At 41.3% G+C, this 13,687-nt stretch overlaps 1 protein-coding gene across 1 annotated transcript in view; it reads right to left on the reverse strand.

Annotated features, from left to right (window-relative positions):
- Positions 1-10,073, reverse strand: part of col14a1a (collagen, type XIV, alpha 1a) — a 143,169-nt gene extending 133,096 nt beyond the window's left edge. The window contains exons 1-2 of the mRNA XM_061716468.1: positions 9,709-10,073; positions 8,427-8,542 (exon numbers count right to left, since the gene is read on the reverse strand). Coding sequence (XP_061572452.1) covers positions 8,427-8,520 — 94 coding nt within the window. The 5' untranslated portion in view covers positions 8,521-8,542; positions 9,709-10,073. The remainder of the gene's footprint in view (positions 1-8,426; positions 8,543-9,708) is intronic.
- Between the last annotated feature and the right edge of the window lie 3,614 nt (positions 10,074-13,687).

Consider the following 13,687-nt stretch of genomic DNA (forward strand, 5'->3'; position numbering starts at 1 on the left):
AATAACATTTCTGAATATCTACTTTAATGTTATCTACTTGTTTTAACATGTTGTGAAAAGGTCTATTTGAACTTTTCACAGCATTGGGTATTTTATTCAAGGCTCCATCATGTCGCCTAATAAAGTTACAGTGTACACTATATTGTATTTTTGTGTTGTGGATCATTGTGTTTTTTATTTATTTTTTATTTTTTATGCAAATGTGGAATAATGTTTGCCAAGTCAAACAAAGGAAAAGTTCAACACTTATATTGCTTCAATAAAGTTGCTTCAACACTCAGGATATCATACCGTTTAACAATTTAGTGCACAAACAGGAACACCATTATTAGCCAAACCTTTCCTTTTTTCTTTTTAGATCTACAGTACAGTATACACCGTATAAACAACATTTTGGGGCAGCTTCAACTTAAATTCCACATAAGCATGCAGTAATGATAACAGGTTTGTATTACACCCCTGTATCACCATCGTACGACTGTCATTTCTCTCATGAGACATTAATGTGTAGTGATAATCGTTGATTTTCCCAGAAACCAGCAGTTAGTAAATGCAGTGGATATACCACCACTAAAAAAAGAGCCAAACTATAAATTTAAACCAAAGTTGGAAAAAGTCATTCACACTGGACTTATATACATTTTTTTTATATATTTATCAAGCTGTAGCTTTACTTAAAAAAATTGATGTGAGCATCTTGACTCAAGGTTGATCTGATTACAAGTTCCCAGTCCGATATAAAGGTGAGAACACACTCAGGACGCCCTGAAAGTGCATTTAAATCTGATTGCTCAAGCTACATGTACATGTCCTGGGTCACACAGGCGGAGCCCTTCCCTGACATGATTCCTCACAATCAGTAGTTTCTGCCAGCATCTTCGTCTGGCTCTTTTATCTTCTGAAAAAAACAAAAAAAAAAACACACACACACACACACACAAATAAAGCATCCAAACTCACAGAATTAATTCAACCTTCTGCTTGTCTTTTATGTTAATTTCTGCAGCAACAGTGAACAAGGCAGGAGGGAGCACAGCGTCAAAGCTGCCCGTCCGGGTGGTCAACTTTTTACTGGCCTTAAAGGCTTCGACCTTCAAGTTTCATCACTGACACCGACCTCTACAACATCAGAAAGCCAAAACAATTGTATGGTACTTTTATTTTTCCTCCCATTTTGGCTAATACATTACTGAGATTGTTCAACTGTCAGTAAAAAAAGAAAACAATAAAAAATCTGCATATAAGAAGCGTGTTAATCACAGTTCAGGTCACTGAACACATCACTGATTTTACAGAGACACCTTTAGATGCACTGATGCCTATTTGTTTTTCAGCTGACCGCTGACTGTGTGATACAGCCTATGTATACATTTGCATACAGAGTGGGCAACTGAGATCCAATAAAAAAGTTGTCACTTAAAACGCATGCAGGGATGCATTTTGATGCCTGGTGCGCACACATCAGCAACATTTTAGCCACTGAAGAAATTCCTCGTGAATTTGTTGTGGCTGATGTTAGCTCATAGATCTGAGGAAAGGAGCAACAGCGAAGCCCAGGATGTACCGCGCAGATATTGCACTCAACTACCACCCGCTGGCTGGCTGGTACGTTACTCAAATGTTATTATCTGAAGTATGCATGCAACCAGAATAAAAGCCTATTAAGGAGCTTAAGTGCACCAAACTCTGAGAGCTGTTTAGTCCAGATGGACCTAGTGTCTGACAAGATACTTCCCCTGATCTGCATGGAGCACCTCATTTAAAGGTTTTTATTACAGTATGTTACTTATTACCATCCCACATGACATATTTCCATTTACAAAAAATGAATGCCTGCCTTTCTCTGCCATTTTTCAGTACTTTGCTGACAAATAAGAGCAGGAGGTGGTTTCTTGACAGAGACTTGAGCTAAAATAAAGCATTGCAGACAGAATTTCACAATAAGTGCTGAAGTAGTGTCCAAAGTGAGAAATATCTGATATTTTCAGAACATTAAGCAGAACCCATATTATAATCATTAACATTTTTTAATATTATAATATTTGAACTCTTAGGGCCAAATCCACAAAGAATAGATTGCACCCGCAAAATAGCGCTGTGAATTGCGCCGCAGTTGCGCCCGCAATTTGCCCCGCTTCAAGGTCCTATTCACAAAAGATTTTGCTCTAATGATATGCCGGCGCAAACACGCCCATAAAGTTTTGCAGCTGAGTGCAATTTTCCCTTGTCTGAGTAAGTGAGCGGAGCTGTTTCCAGTGTTCTCCATATTTCAGCACACAGATTGGTCCATAATGAAAACTGCAGAGAGCACAACAGCCTCAACTTTCACATTTTGTACTTCTCTAGTATTTCGCATGTATGACATAAGCTAATGAAATGTCAAATGTTAAGAGGCTGTGTGCATTTACGCACAAGGCACAGCACCGGTAACTTCATTAACACTGGATCGGGATCAGATCAGGATCTAACGGTAATTCATGTTCTGTGTTTTGCTACACACACCTACAGGTCAGCTGTTAAACACACACATTCTAGATTTATATGTTTATAATAAAGCTTTAATAAAGTTTGTAATAAAGCAGCCCCTTACTGTATGGATTAATGCTGAGCTCCGTCCTGTTATTTTTATTTTTAAATCCGAGATAAGTCCACAACCCCACTTGATCTGACTGTCTACAGTCATGTCTGACTGTAGATTTCACCCTTAATATCATTCAGTATCACACAGGCTTGAATGATATTGAAGAGAGAGAGAAACAGAGACAGAGGGGGAGTGAGGAGTGAGTTTGCGCGCAGTTAATACACGCTTCGAAAAGACGGTATTTGCTCCACTATTTTTGCGTGTGGCAAATAGCGCTGGCCTTTGTGAATTAGACGGTTTTTGAAATGAGGCTTAATTGCATAGAAAGGGGGCAATTTTGTGCCGAATGTATGAATATTACCTAATTTACATGCATGCAAATGGCACAGGCGCACCATGACACTATTTGCTTGGCAGCGCAGTTTGTGGTGCAATTCGCCCTTTGCGGGTGCTTTGTGAATTAGACGCTCTCTTTTTGTCTCATTTGCACCGGTTTAGCGGCCGCAAAAGCCGCGCAATCCTTTTGTGGATTTGGCCCTTAATCAGCAATTCTTTATGAGTGAGCCCATTTCCTATTTATTACTAGTAAAAGTCAACTTGAACTAAAGAAACCACCTGAAGTTAATTCAGTGAACTTTTCTAAATACTATCACAACCGTAAAATATATGCTAAGGTGAATCTGAGTCAGTGTGAGTACAACAATAACTTTTCAGTCCTGAGTCTCCCGCTCTTCATGAGCCCTCAATATAACATTTCATAAAGCACATCTAAATCCTAAGACGGCTGTAGTCCATTTTATGCTTATGCACGCTGCAGCTGCTTCACCTGAGACTCACTTTCTGTAATTACAGCACTGTGTAATTTACGCATGCATATTGGCAGTGGGGTGAAATGGATATGATGGAGGTTATTATATGCTCAACTGCTACACAGTTTCTGCAACTTTATGCTTCCTATAACATGTACCTTCTTATATTCCCACAAAGTTAATTTTGCTCATTTACAATCACAAAACATTTTCCTTACCAAAATGAAAAAATCCTGAACATTTCCTTCACATTCCCTTTTTTACAATCCAGAGCTCCATTCAGTCCAAAGAGAGTGAAGATTATGACAAACCAGATTACAGTCAACAGAAAAGCAGAGGGGAGAGTGAACGCAGTTGAGATTTGGATAAGTTTTTTCATTCAAAACAGGTTGCTCCATCCTTTTTTATTTGTTTTTGTACAAATTATCCCTCATCACTGACTTCACGATATCAGTGAAATAACACATATTATTTCCCTCACAATAATTATCAGGCTACTCTTCAACCACTCACACACACATACTGATACACACACAAACATAAAAAGTGCAATTTCTGTGCAAATGTGCACTTGAGCACATAATCTGTTGTGATGAAGCCCTAAGCAAAGTATCGATCCAGGTTGTCGGCCAATAAGAAGAGGACGAAAAAAAAAAGAAAATCAATCTCAATAATTAAGTATGTGTGCAGATACAAGCACATACAAACACACCAACCCTCATGCACTATTAAGATCTTCACAAAGTCTGTCTCATGAAGTGCCGAATGTATAAATAACTGCTTGATTGGCAATAATGTCTGCTGTTTCTTTCCTGAGAATGAAGTCAGAGTTCAGGTGTGTCTGTCTGTCATTGATCTTGCTTCTCTTACTGCTGCAGAGGAAACAGCAACCAAGCGTCAGGTCACTCACTGCACCTTCTGAGTTGCAGGAACCGAGAACAAAATTTGTATGACTCTTTTCAGTACTTTTCAAACCCAAAGAAACTGCCAGAGGAAAAGGAAAAAAAAATGAACAGCCATCCACTTTGTTGCACACTGGTCCATTTCATCAAAAAGTAGCAGTCCAAGAGTCATTCTCACAAGTCAGACAGATGAAAACTACAGCACAGCAAGGACTATATATTGTGGCCAAATCCTTCTGCTAAAAAACTGATTTATGTACAGTACTCCACAAAGAAATTACACAAGATGATAAATAGAGAATAGATATTTTTTTGGACCTGGATGTCCATGTCTGTGTGTGGTAAAAACCACTGTATTACTGCAGGTTTTTAGCTTTCCCACAAGATAACTTAGGCTTAAATTCTAATATCTTCCTCTGACTTTTTTAGTACCTGCGGCAGAGTCACATTTTCTCTCATCCAGTAAAGTATCTCAATGATGGATTCTCATGATACCTGTGATATTTTTGGTTATTTCCTGACTTTTACTGCTCCCATATTGAACAGATACTTTTATTTTTAAGTGTTGCCATAAACATTTGCCATAGATTTTTTTTAAGTTCCTACGGAGTCTCTTAATTGCTTTGTCAATCCCACTCTTTTCCTTGTAGCGCCATAATCAGCACAGTTTGTAAGTCTGAAACTTTACATCAAGTAGTAACTGGATGCAATTTAGTGCAACACATGAGTTTATGAGTGGGGTAAACAGAACGACGTGCAGACTGAAGTTTCTGCTGATGACAAGAGGCAGTTGAATGCAGGTCAAGCACAAACTGATCAGAGGCGCCTAATGTATGAGCTGAGCTGAGCTGGTGGTATCGTCAGGTCATCTGCTCTTCATGAACAAATTTGCAAAGCTTTGGACAAATATTTATGTCTGAGGAAACTTAAAGCACTTGGGCTGCGTCCCAATACTCCCCCTCGCCCTCGTTTTCTTCCCTAACCCTAACTTTTGCGCGTTCCCGTGAAGGTAGTGGTGTCCCAATTCCTCTTCTCACCAAGGGGGAGGGGGCATAACGAGGGCTAGGGGCTGAGAATAGCCCCTTCAAATCGAGGGATTTCAGATGCTGACTTGGCGAGCGAGGGGGTATGAAAATTTCCCAGAATGCTTTTGCCGTCGGCTCTGCGTCGATTTGACTCGCCGACCGAAGGCAAACAGGCGGACTCGCCTCAGAGAAATACAGAGAAATAATCCTGTGACTCGTCAGATTTGTTTTGGATGTTTCTGATATAATAGTCTTCAGAAACCACAAAGTAATCCAGCTGTTATCTGGGTAATTTACACACTTTCAGATAAAGTTGCGGAAGATCACGCCAGAATAAAGGGATTTATGGTTCGGCGTTACACCAACACAGAGCCTACGTAACCTACGCCGTAAGGTCTGCGTCGATGTACGCAGCGACGCGCGCCGTACGCCGTACCCTACGCCGTACCCTACGCCGTACCCTACGCCGTAGGCTCTGCGTCGATTTAACGCGGACCTAAACTCCGGAGCCGGCAGACAGAAATCTCTAAATTTCGGAGCAAATTTCTTAACAGGCGTAGCTACAACTGTTAGATTTCATCTATTAAACCAACATCTTCCTAAATGATTTATTTCAGCCAGCATAATTCTCAACAGAGCTGCGTCCCAGGAGAGAGTTCTATCTATTGAAATTGGGCCTTGGTAGTCCGGTAGTCAAAGGCTGATTTTTGGCTGAACCCGGTTTCGTCGGTAAAAGTTTCTCTCCCGGGGCTGACGCAGCAGCTTGACCCGGCGGACACGTCTCTTCTCGGGCTGTGAGCTGAGGCTGCTCCCCGGGGGCGGCGGCTCTTCTCATCTCCGAAAACATCGGGTCAAATTTCTTAACAGGCGTTATTTGGATAAACTGAGCCCAGGTTGTGGATCTTAAGGTTACCTTTATACCTGAAAAAATATTAAAACTTAATAAATTGCCATATTAACAGCGCTACAGCTGAAATTAAAACAGCTTTTGGCTCTCTGCTTCCTGATCAGGGTAGGGATGAGAACGAGGGGGAGTAGGAGAAATGGGACAGGCACCTGGGCCAAGTGCCCTAGATCTCAAGTGCCCTAAAATCTCCCCCTTCTTTTTTAGGGGTTAGGGAAGAAAAGAAGTCCGAGTGGAGAAAAGAAGGGCGAGTGAAGAAAAGTAGGGGGAGTATTGAGATTGGGCCTTGGTAGTCCGGTAGTCAAAGGCTGATTTTTGGCTGAACCCGGTTTCGTCGGTAAAAGTTTTTGGTCACTTAAAGTGAATGTAGTTCTTATAGTAAAGTAGCAAATATTGTTATCAACGTATTTTACAACTGTAATCCACTGAAGACAAATACACTATCCATCAATGAAGTAAATCTTCAAATTTAGACCATTTCCTCCATTTCTCAAGACAAAAAAACAACTTTCTAATCCATTTTGTGGGTGTTCCTGACAATTTCCAGACATTTGAGTTGTACATACAAACATACTGCATGGGTAGACGACACTGCAATCCTCAAACTCAAATCCCCTACAACCAGATGTTGCAGCTTACAGAGACAGACCCGCAAAAAAAATGAGTCGCTCATCCTCAGCTGTGATTCACTGGGATCAAATCCCAGGCTAATTCATGGTGTCACACTTCTGTCTCACTTCTCATTTCTGTCCGCCTGCAATGAAGAACATGACGGAAGTGCTGATTAGAAGTGGAAAAAAATTGCTTAGACAAAAGGGATGGAGGAGGAGGGTAGGGGGGCCACGCGGAGCAGAAAATTGACTGAAGTTAAACAGAGCACGAAGGATGAGGGGATAGAGTATTAGAAGGAAAAAAGAGCAAAGAATGAGAACTAAGAACAAAAGCAAATATGAAACTCCCGCTTTCGTTTCCAGCAACTGTTGTTTATTGAGGACTTCCCACAAGTAAATATAAGCGGCAGCTAAGCACTGACACAGGCACCGTCCAAATGTTTATACGAAACAAAAACTGCCGGTACGCAACTTCTCGAGGAGCATTTTTAAGGTTTCATTTTGGTGGTGAAAAAATTGCTCCTGTTACATGCGGTTTTTGAATTTTGATCAACCTCAGGATTTTGTGTAATGATCCTTTAATTTCCATCTGCTGCTTAACTGCTCCTCTGACTCCACATCCTGGAAGGACTGTGAGTTACACACACTGATAAACAAATGCACACACACTTGAGCACAGTTGAATGTTTACACATTCCTTTGTATCATAATGCCAAATGTTGATATGAACACACGGATTCAAGAAGAAAAATGCCTTTGGAGGCTTAATGGCACACACAGACGCATGCAGGACAGTCAGGAATGACTCTTGAGTCTATTTGAAGAAAAAAGAAAGAGGTTTGGCAGTCATACCATCTTAGAAATGTAAAAACATTCATATTGGACATGTGACCTTTCAGTGTTAATATAATAACTATAAATGGACTTCTGGATCGTGCAGCTCTGAAGCCATTAAAGTTATTAAAGTAGTGGAGAGCGGCAGCGATTTCAGATAATTTCATTCAGAAAATCACATTTGCACACCTTAGCCACACAATGACAAAATGTTCATCCGAGAAGTAAGATATGCACTTCCTTTGAACAAAGTAGATTTTCAACATACATGTTCTCTTTTTGATGAAATCAAGCTTACTGATTAAATTGCAACACAATTTAGGGAGTATCATATATTGTGCAGCACTTTGCACAGAAAACTCATGACAGCATGAAGCACACTGATACAACACATTCATTAAAACCTCTCTGAAGCGTAGCCGCACTGGCAGCATGCAGGGTTGCGGGGATTGCCACGCTGCCAGGGTGAAACGGCGCAGTGATGTGAAGGTTATATGATCGCGAGTGTGATGTGATCTGATTGGATCTGAGTATCAAACAGAGAAGTGACAAAAGGAAGGAGTGAGGCAGAAACAGTAGAGAAGGCAGAGATACAACAGGTGAAGGAGATAAAGATGTGGAGACAAAGGGGAGGGTGAAGGGGGAGAAGAGATTTGGATGACAAGACAATGAAAGCCTACGATTCTGGGTTTGGATGGGGTTAATGAAGGGAATCGTAGAGGTGAAAGTAGTATTGACAGGCAAAAGAAAAAGTACTCACCATGACTCTGAGCGTTACTGGGATAATAAGAAATGAGGGCCAGTAACACCAGTGGAGCCCACAAACACCTCCAACCCTGGCCCGTTGATAACATCCTGAGAAGTGGCTGTCTAAATCTGCATGGAGGAAAAACATGTTTTATTGAGCATTCAGCTGCTGAGACCGTGCAGGTCAATAAAACCCAGTTTACTAAAACAACTCCAAGTCACTGATCTGGAATCTCTTTTTTGTGTCTTAGTTTCCCTCCTTTTTTTATGTATAATTACAGAACAGCAGCCGGCAGCCTGGATGGACTGCAGAGCGTCGGCTGAGCTTTCCGCCTACACACAGCAGAGTGAGGGTCAAACAGTGGAGGACTTTGTTGAAAGAGAAGAGAAGAGAAGTTCTGATAGAGAAAGAATGGGTGACAAAAAGGGAGAGCAGAGATTGATTGATGGGAACATCTGATGACTGCCATTGTCTGACAAAAAAAAAGGGGGGGCACAGGAGCACCTCTCCTCTTCTCCCTTATCTCATCTCCTCCTCTCACCCTTGGTCACTTCTCTCCTCTCCGATCTGCCACTCATTACCACAAGAAGGATGCACATAACAAAGACATCCCTTCATCTCTGTCTTGGCTGCACACCTGGATGACAGCCACATTAATGTGAGAGCATGAGCAACAAAAGTAATTCCACTTTGAATGACTTCTGTCAGCACCCTGTGTCTGCAGTACAGACAGAGGGACCAGCTCCTTCAACTCAGAGTCAAAGATCAGAGAAAAACCACACTGCAGACGAAATGGCATAATGTCCTTTTCAGAGGACAGCACCAAAAACTCTTAATTGGTTAATGAAAATCAGAGTTAAAGCCTCACCCTCATTACAGATTAAACTGTTTAATCGCTATCTGCATGGCCCATTTCACTGCTGCATGTGGGACACAATTTGCAGGCACAATGAAATAGATTAAAGGACAAAGAGGCACTATGTGAATCCATATAAATCAATTTAAAAGGAAAGACTCTCGTGTTGTTTTTGTAGAATTGTCTTTACCACCTCTTTTTTTTTTTTTTTTTTTTAGACATTTGTCCACCTGTCTGCAAATTGAATTCACGGAGCACAGGTTAGATGCGTCTCCGGTGATCGGCTCCAGGTACTGATGACTGGTTTTAATCAAAGTTTCTATGCAACATTTAAGGCAAACTATGAGGTTAGGGTGACATTCCGCCAACGGACAGGTTTTATTTAATATTGCAGCGCTGCACACCTGAGAGCCACAACGAATGAAATAGCTTTCATACCTCTACAGTCATCGATTCCAAGCGTTTTGGGTTTAAAAAAAAAAATCCTCATCAGAAATCTCCTGAACCAAATATGCCTGCTGTCCTTCCAGAGCGCTCCTGTTCCTCTTCACTCCTCTTCTCCCACTCTTTCTCTCACTCCTTCTTTCCGGAGACTCTTCGGTCACTCCGGAGTGGGTGTTTACTCTCCTCGTTATTCAGCCATCCCTCCCTCCGGCTATTCCTCCCCTCCTTTCGCCCGGGCGCATCTCAGAGAGGACAGGAGACGCAGCGGCGGCGCTGCGCTGAAAACCAAACCCTCCTCTAGTGTCTGCAGCTTCACAGCGGTGTCGGACCCCCGGGGCCTGTCGGTCGGGCAGCAGTTACATGTCTGTGGCTGGGATTGAAGGAGCCACGCGTCGGTACTGAAACTCACTCGTGCTCGTCTCCACTTGGGGGGGATAAAGTGAGTATGAGGTTGTTACTGCGCTCGGAGCAGGTGCCTCGCTGACCGCGCTATGGCGCGCACCCAGCTCTGCTGTTAAAGGCGCAATGACGCAGGCTTGGTCGCCTCAAAGTTGTAAATACATATGAAATTATATTTATACAGTCACATGGAACATTTATGTTCAAAGTATCATTTTGAGGAATGTGTATAGCCCAAATGCTAAAGTTGCACTGCGCCAGCAGGTTACTTTAACTGTTTTATACTACTTTAACTGTCATATAGGCCTACTGTACTACATGTTTTCAATGAGGAAGTCAACTGACTTTTTGACATCGTCATTCCATAAACGTCTTTGCTGAGACATCAATCAATCAATCAATCAATCAATCAATCAATCAATCAATCAATCAATCAATCAATCAATCAATCAATCAATCACATTTTATTTGTATAGCACCTTTCATCCAGGTACATGAAATACAAAGTGCTTAACATTTTGACTGAAAAATAAGCATAATAAAAACAAAAATAAAAACTGGGAAACGAATTCAATTCAATTCAATTCAATTCAATTTTATTTATATAGCATCTAATGCAACAAAAGTTGTCTCTAGACGCTTTCCAGAGACCCAGAACATGAACATAAACCCCCGAGCAATTATTACATAAACAATGGCAGGTAAAAACTCCCATAGTGGGAGAAAAGCCTTAAGCCAAACAGTGGCAAGGAAAACTCCCCTTTAGGAGGGAAAAACCTTGAGCAGGACCTGGATCATAAGGGGGAACCCTCCTGCCGAAGGCCAGACTGGGGGTCGGGGACGTCAACAGCACAATGCACACTGACATACAATATAATTCATTAAAATGAAATAATGATAAAAGTTCAAGAATTAAGGCTAAAAAAATAATCAGTCCACAACAATAAAATATAATAATAATACAAATATTACAAGAAATAGATAAATAAATAAAACAAATACCTCTAAAAAAATGTTATACAGAATAAAACTATAATATTTGATGCTACATAAAAGCCAGACCGAAGAGAAGAGTTTTTAGTCTACGTTTAAAAATGTCCACATTTCCAGCTCCTCTCAGATCCTCCGGCAGGCTGTTCCACAGTTTTGGAGCATAGTGGCTAAAAGCAGCATCACCAAATGTTTTAGTTCTACTCTGTGGAACAGCTAGAAAGGAAGAGCCAGAGGATCTCAGGGGCCTTCCTGGTTCATAGAATAAAAACATCTCTGAAATATACTCTGGTGCAAGCCCATATAGCGCTATAAACTAATAAAAGAACTTTAAAATCAACACGAAAACTAACAGGTAGCCAGTGTAAGGATTTTAAAATGGGCCTAATGTGTGCTCTCCTTCTGGTCTGAGTCAGAACTCGCGCTGCAGCGTTTTGAACCAGTTGCAGCTGATTTATGGTATTCTTGGGCAGACCAGTAAGAAGAGCATTACAGTAGTCTATCCTGCTAGTTATGAAGGCGTGCATTCAGAGCCGGATTAACGCAAAGGCAGACTAGGCACGTGCCTAGGGCCCGACAGCGGGGGGGCCCAGACAGAGGGACAAAAAAAAAAAAAAAAATTTTTTTTTTTTTTTTTTGTCTGCACACATATTAATGGTTGATAACGTGCCGGTAAAAACCTAAGACATATATATATGTGCATTATTACTATATTTAGTATACATACATATACGGATACATACGCAGAGGGCCGCCGCAAGGCCTGGCGCCCCAAGGGGCCTGGCGCCCCAAGGGGCCTGGCGCCCCAAGGGGCCTGGCGCCCCAAGGGGCCTGGCGCCCCAAGGGGCCTGGCGCCCCAAGGGGCCTGGCACTATGGGCCGTTTTTTTTTTCCCCCAACTTTTTTTTTTTTTTTCCTTATAAATATCAACAGTCACGTTCCATTACAGACCTAAATGTGTACTAGTCTGTGCATATCAATAATTATATGTGCAATGATGACGCGTGTCTGTTGTTCAATACAACTGATCAGACCAAGCGCGGACACAAGCTGCTCTGATCCAGACGGGTGGAGTTGGAACAAACTGTCACACAATGTCGAGAGAACGAGACAGATTCAGGAAATTTCCATCAGGGGATGAAAAAAGAAGAGTTTAATGTCTCTCTGAAAGGCACGTTTGATAAATTTGTTACAAAAATCACCGATCCGCCCGGGTCTCAAGCAGCCATGGGGCCCCGCGTCGAGGCAAGTCAAATGATGATGAGGCAGGGGAAGGTATCCAGTATTTTGCTAATTGGAGAGTTAAAATTGCGCATATAGACACCCGATTCCGACCCGAAAATCCCAAAAATTTCGCGCGCGTGAGCGTAGCGAGCGCGCGAGGGCCCCCCTGGCTATTTCACACAGGGCCTCGCAAATCTCCCAGACGGCTCTGCATACGCATACACATACATACATATACACATACAGACATACATACTACAGCACACTTTGTCTTACTGCAAATTTTATTGGTCTTTGTAGATTTGACTTCTTATTTAACTATTCAATTTAATCAACACATTTAATTAAGATTTTCTGCAAAATGCTCACAATCGATAAGATAAGGATAATTTAATAGCATTTAATAGAGCGTTGTAATAACGTATAAATAATACAAATCTAAAAATAGTCTGATAGACTGTTTAATATACAACACATGACTTATTTTGGAATACAAAGAACCAACTTGACTATGACTATGCTATGTAAAATGTGAATTAAGTTTTATTAGTAACTTTGGTAAGTTTAAGATTTCATAAATAACATCGATGGAGGGGGGCCCAAAAATCACAGTCTGCCTAGTGTAGTCCATTTATTTAATCCGGCTCTGCGTGCATTAGTCTCTCCCTGTTGCTCAGAGAGAGAAACGGCCTCACCGTAGAAATATTTTTTAAATGATAAAATACTGTTTTTGTGACACAGCGTATTACATGTGATTTGAAATTAAAATCAGAGTCAAATATGACTCCTAGATTTCTTGCCTCTTTGCTCGAGTTTATTCCATATATATTTAGTTTAGAGGCCAGTTTCTCTCTCTGGGCTTTTGAACCGACGATCATTACTTCAGTCTTGTCCTGGTTTAGCTGTAAAAAATTCTGTGACATCCAGGCCTTAATATCTAAAATACAGTTAAAAAGTGAGTCAATCGGCCTAGGAGGAGATTCGTAGTATATCTGTTGAAAGACAATCGGTAGTTACAATTAAGTAACAGAAAAACAGAAAATATGCACACGTACTCAGTTCCAACTTGGAACAACTGGAATGCCCACTTAGTCGGAAAGTCGGATCACCCTGATTTCAGAATCAAATATGACTTCTACTAGGATCAACATAATAAACGCCGAGCTAACTGTGTATATTATTTTATTTGCACTAAAAGCTACACTGCACAATTTTTGCAGTCATACAGTATTATTTTAGAAAAAAATGGTCTGGTTTTAGATCACAACACAGCACAGTTGGTCTGTTGGTCTCCAGGGTACAGTCCTGCAGTGGTTCAGCTCCTGCCTGACCATCAGGAACTTTGTTGTCATGATTGAGGA

The sequence above is a fragment of the Cololabis saira genome, chromosome 3 (assembly GCF_033807715.1).
Source record: "Cololabis saira isolate AMF1-May2022 chromosome 3, fColSai1.1, whole genome shotgun sequence".
In the NCBI taxonomy this organism is placed as follows: Eukaryota; Metazoa; Chordata; class Actinopteri; order Beloniformes; family Belonidae; genus Cololabis; species Cololabis saira.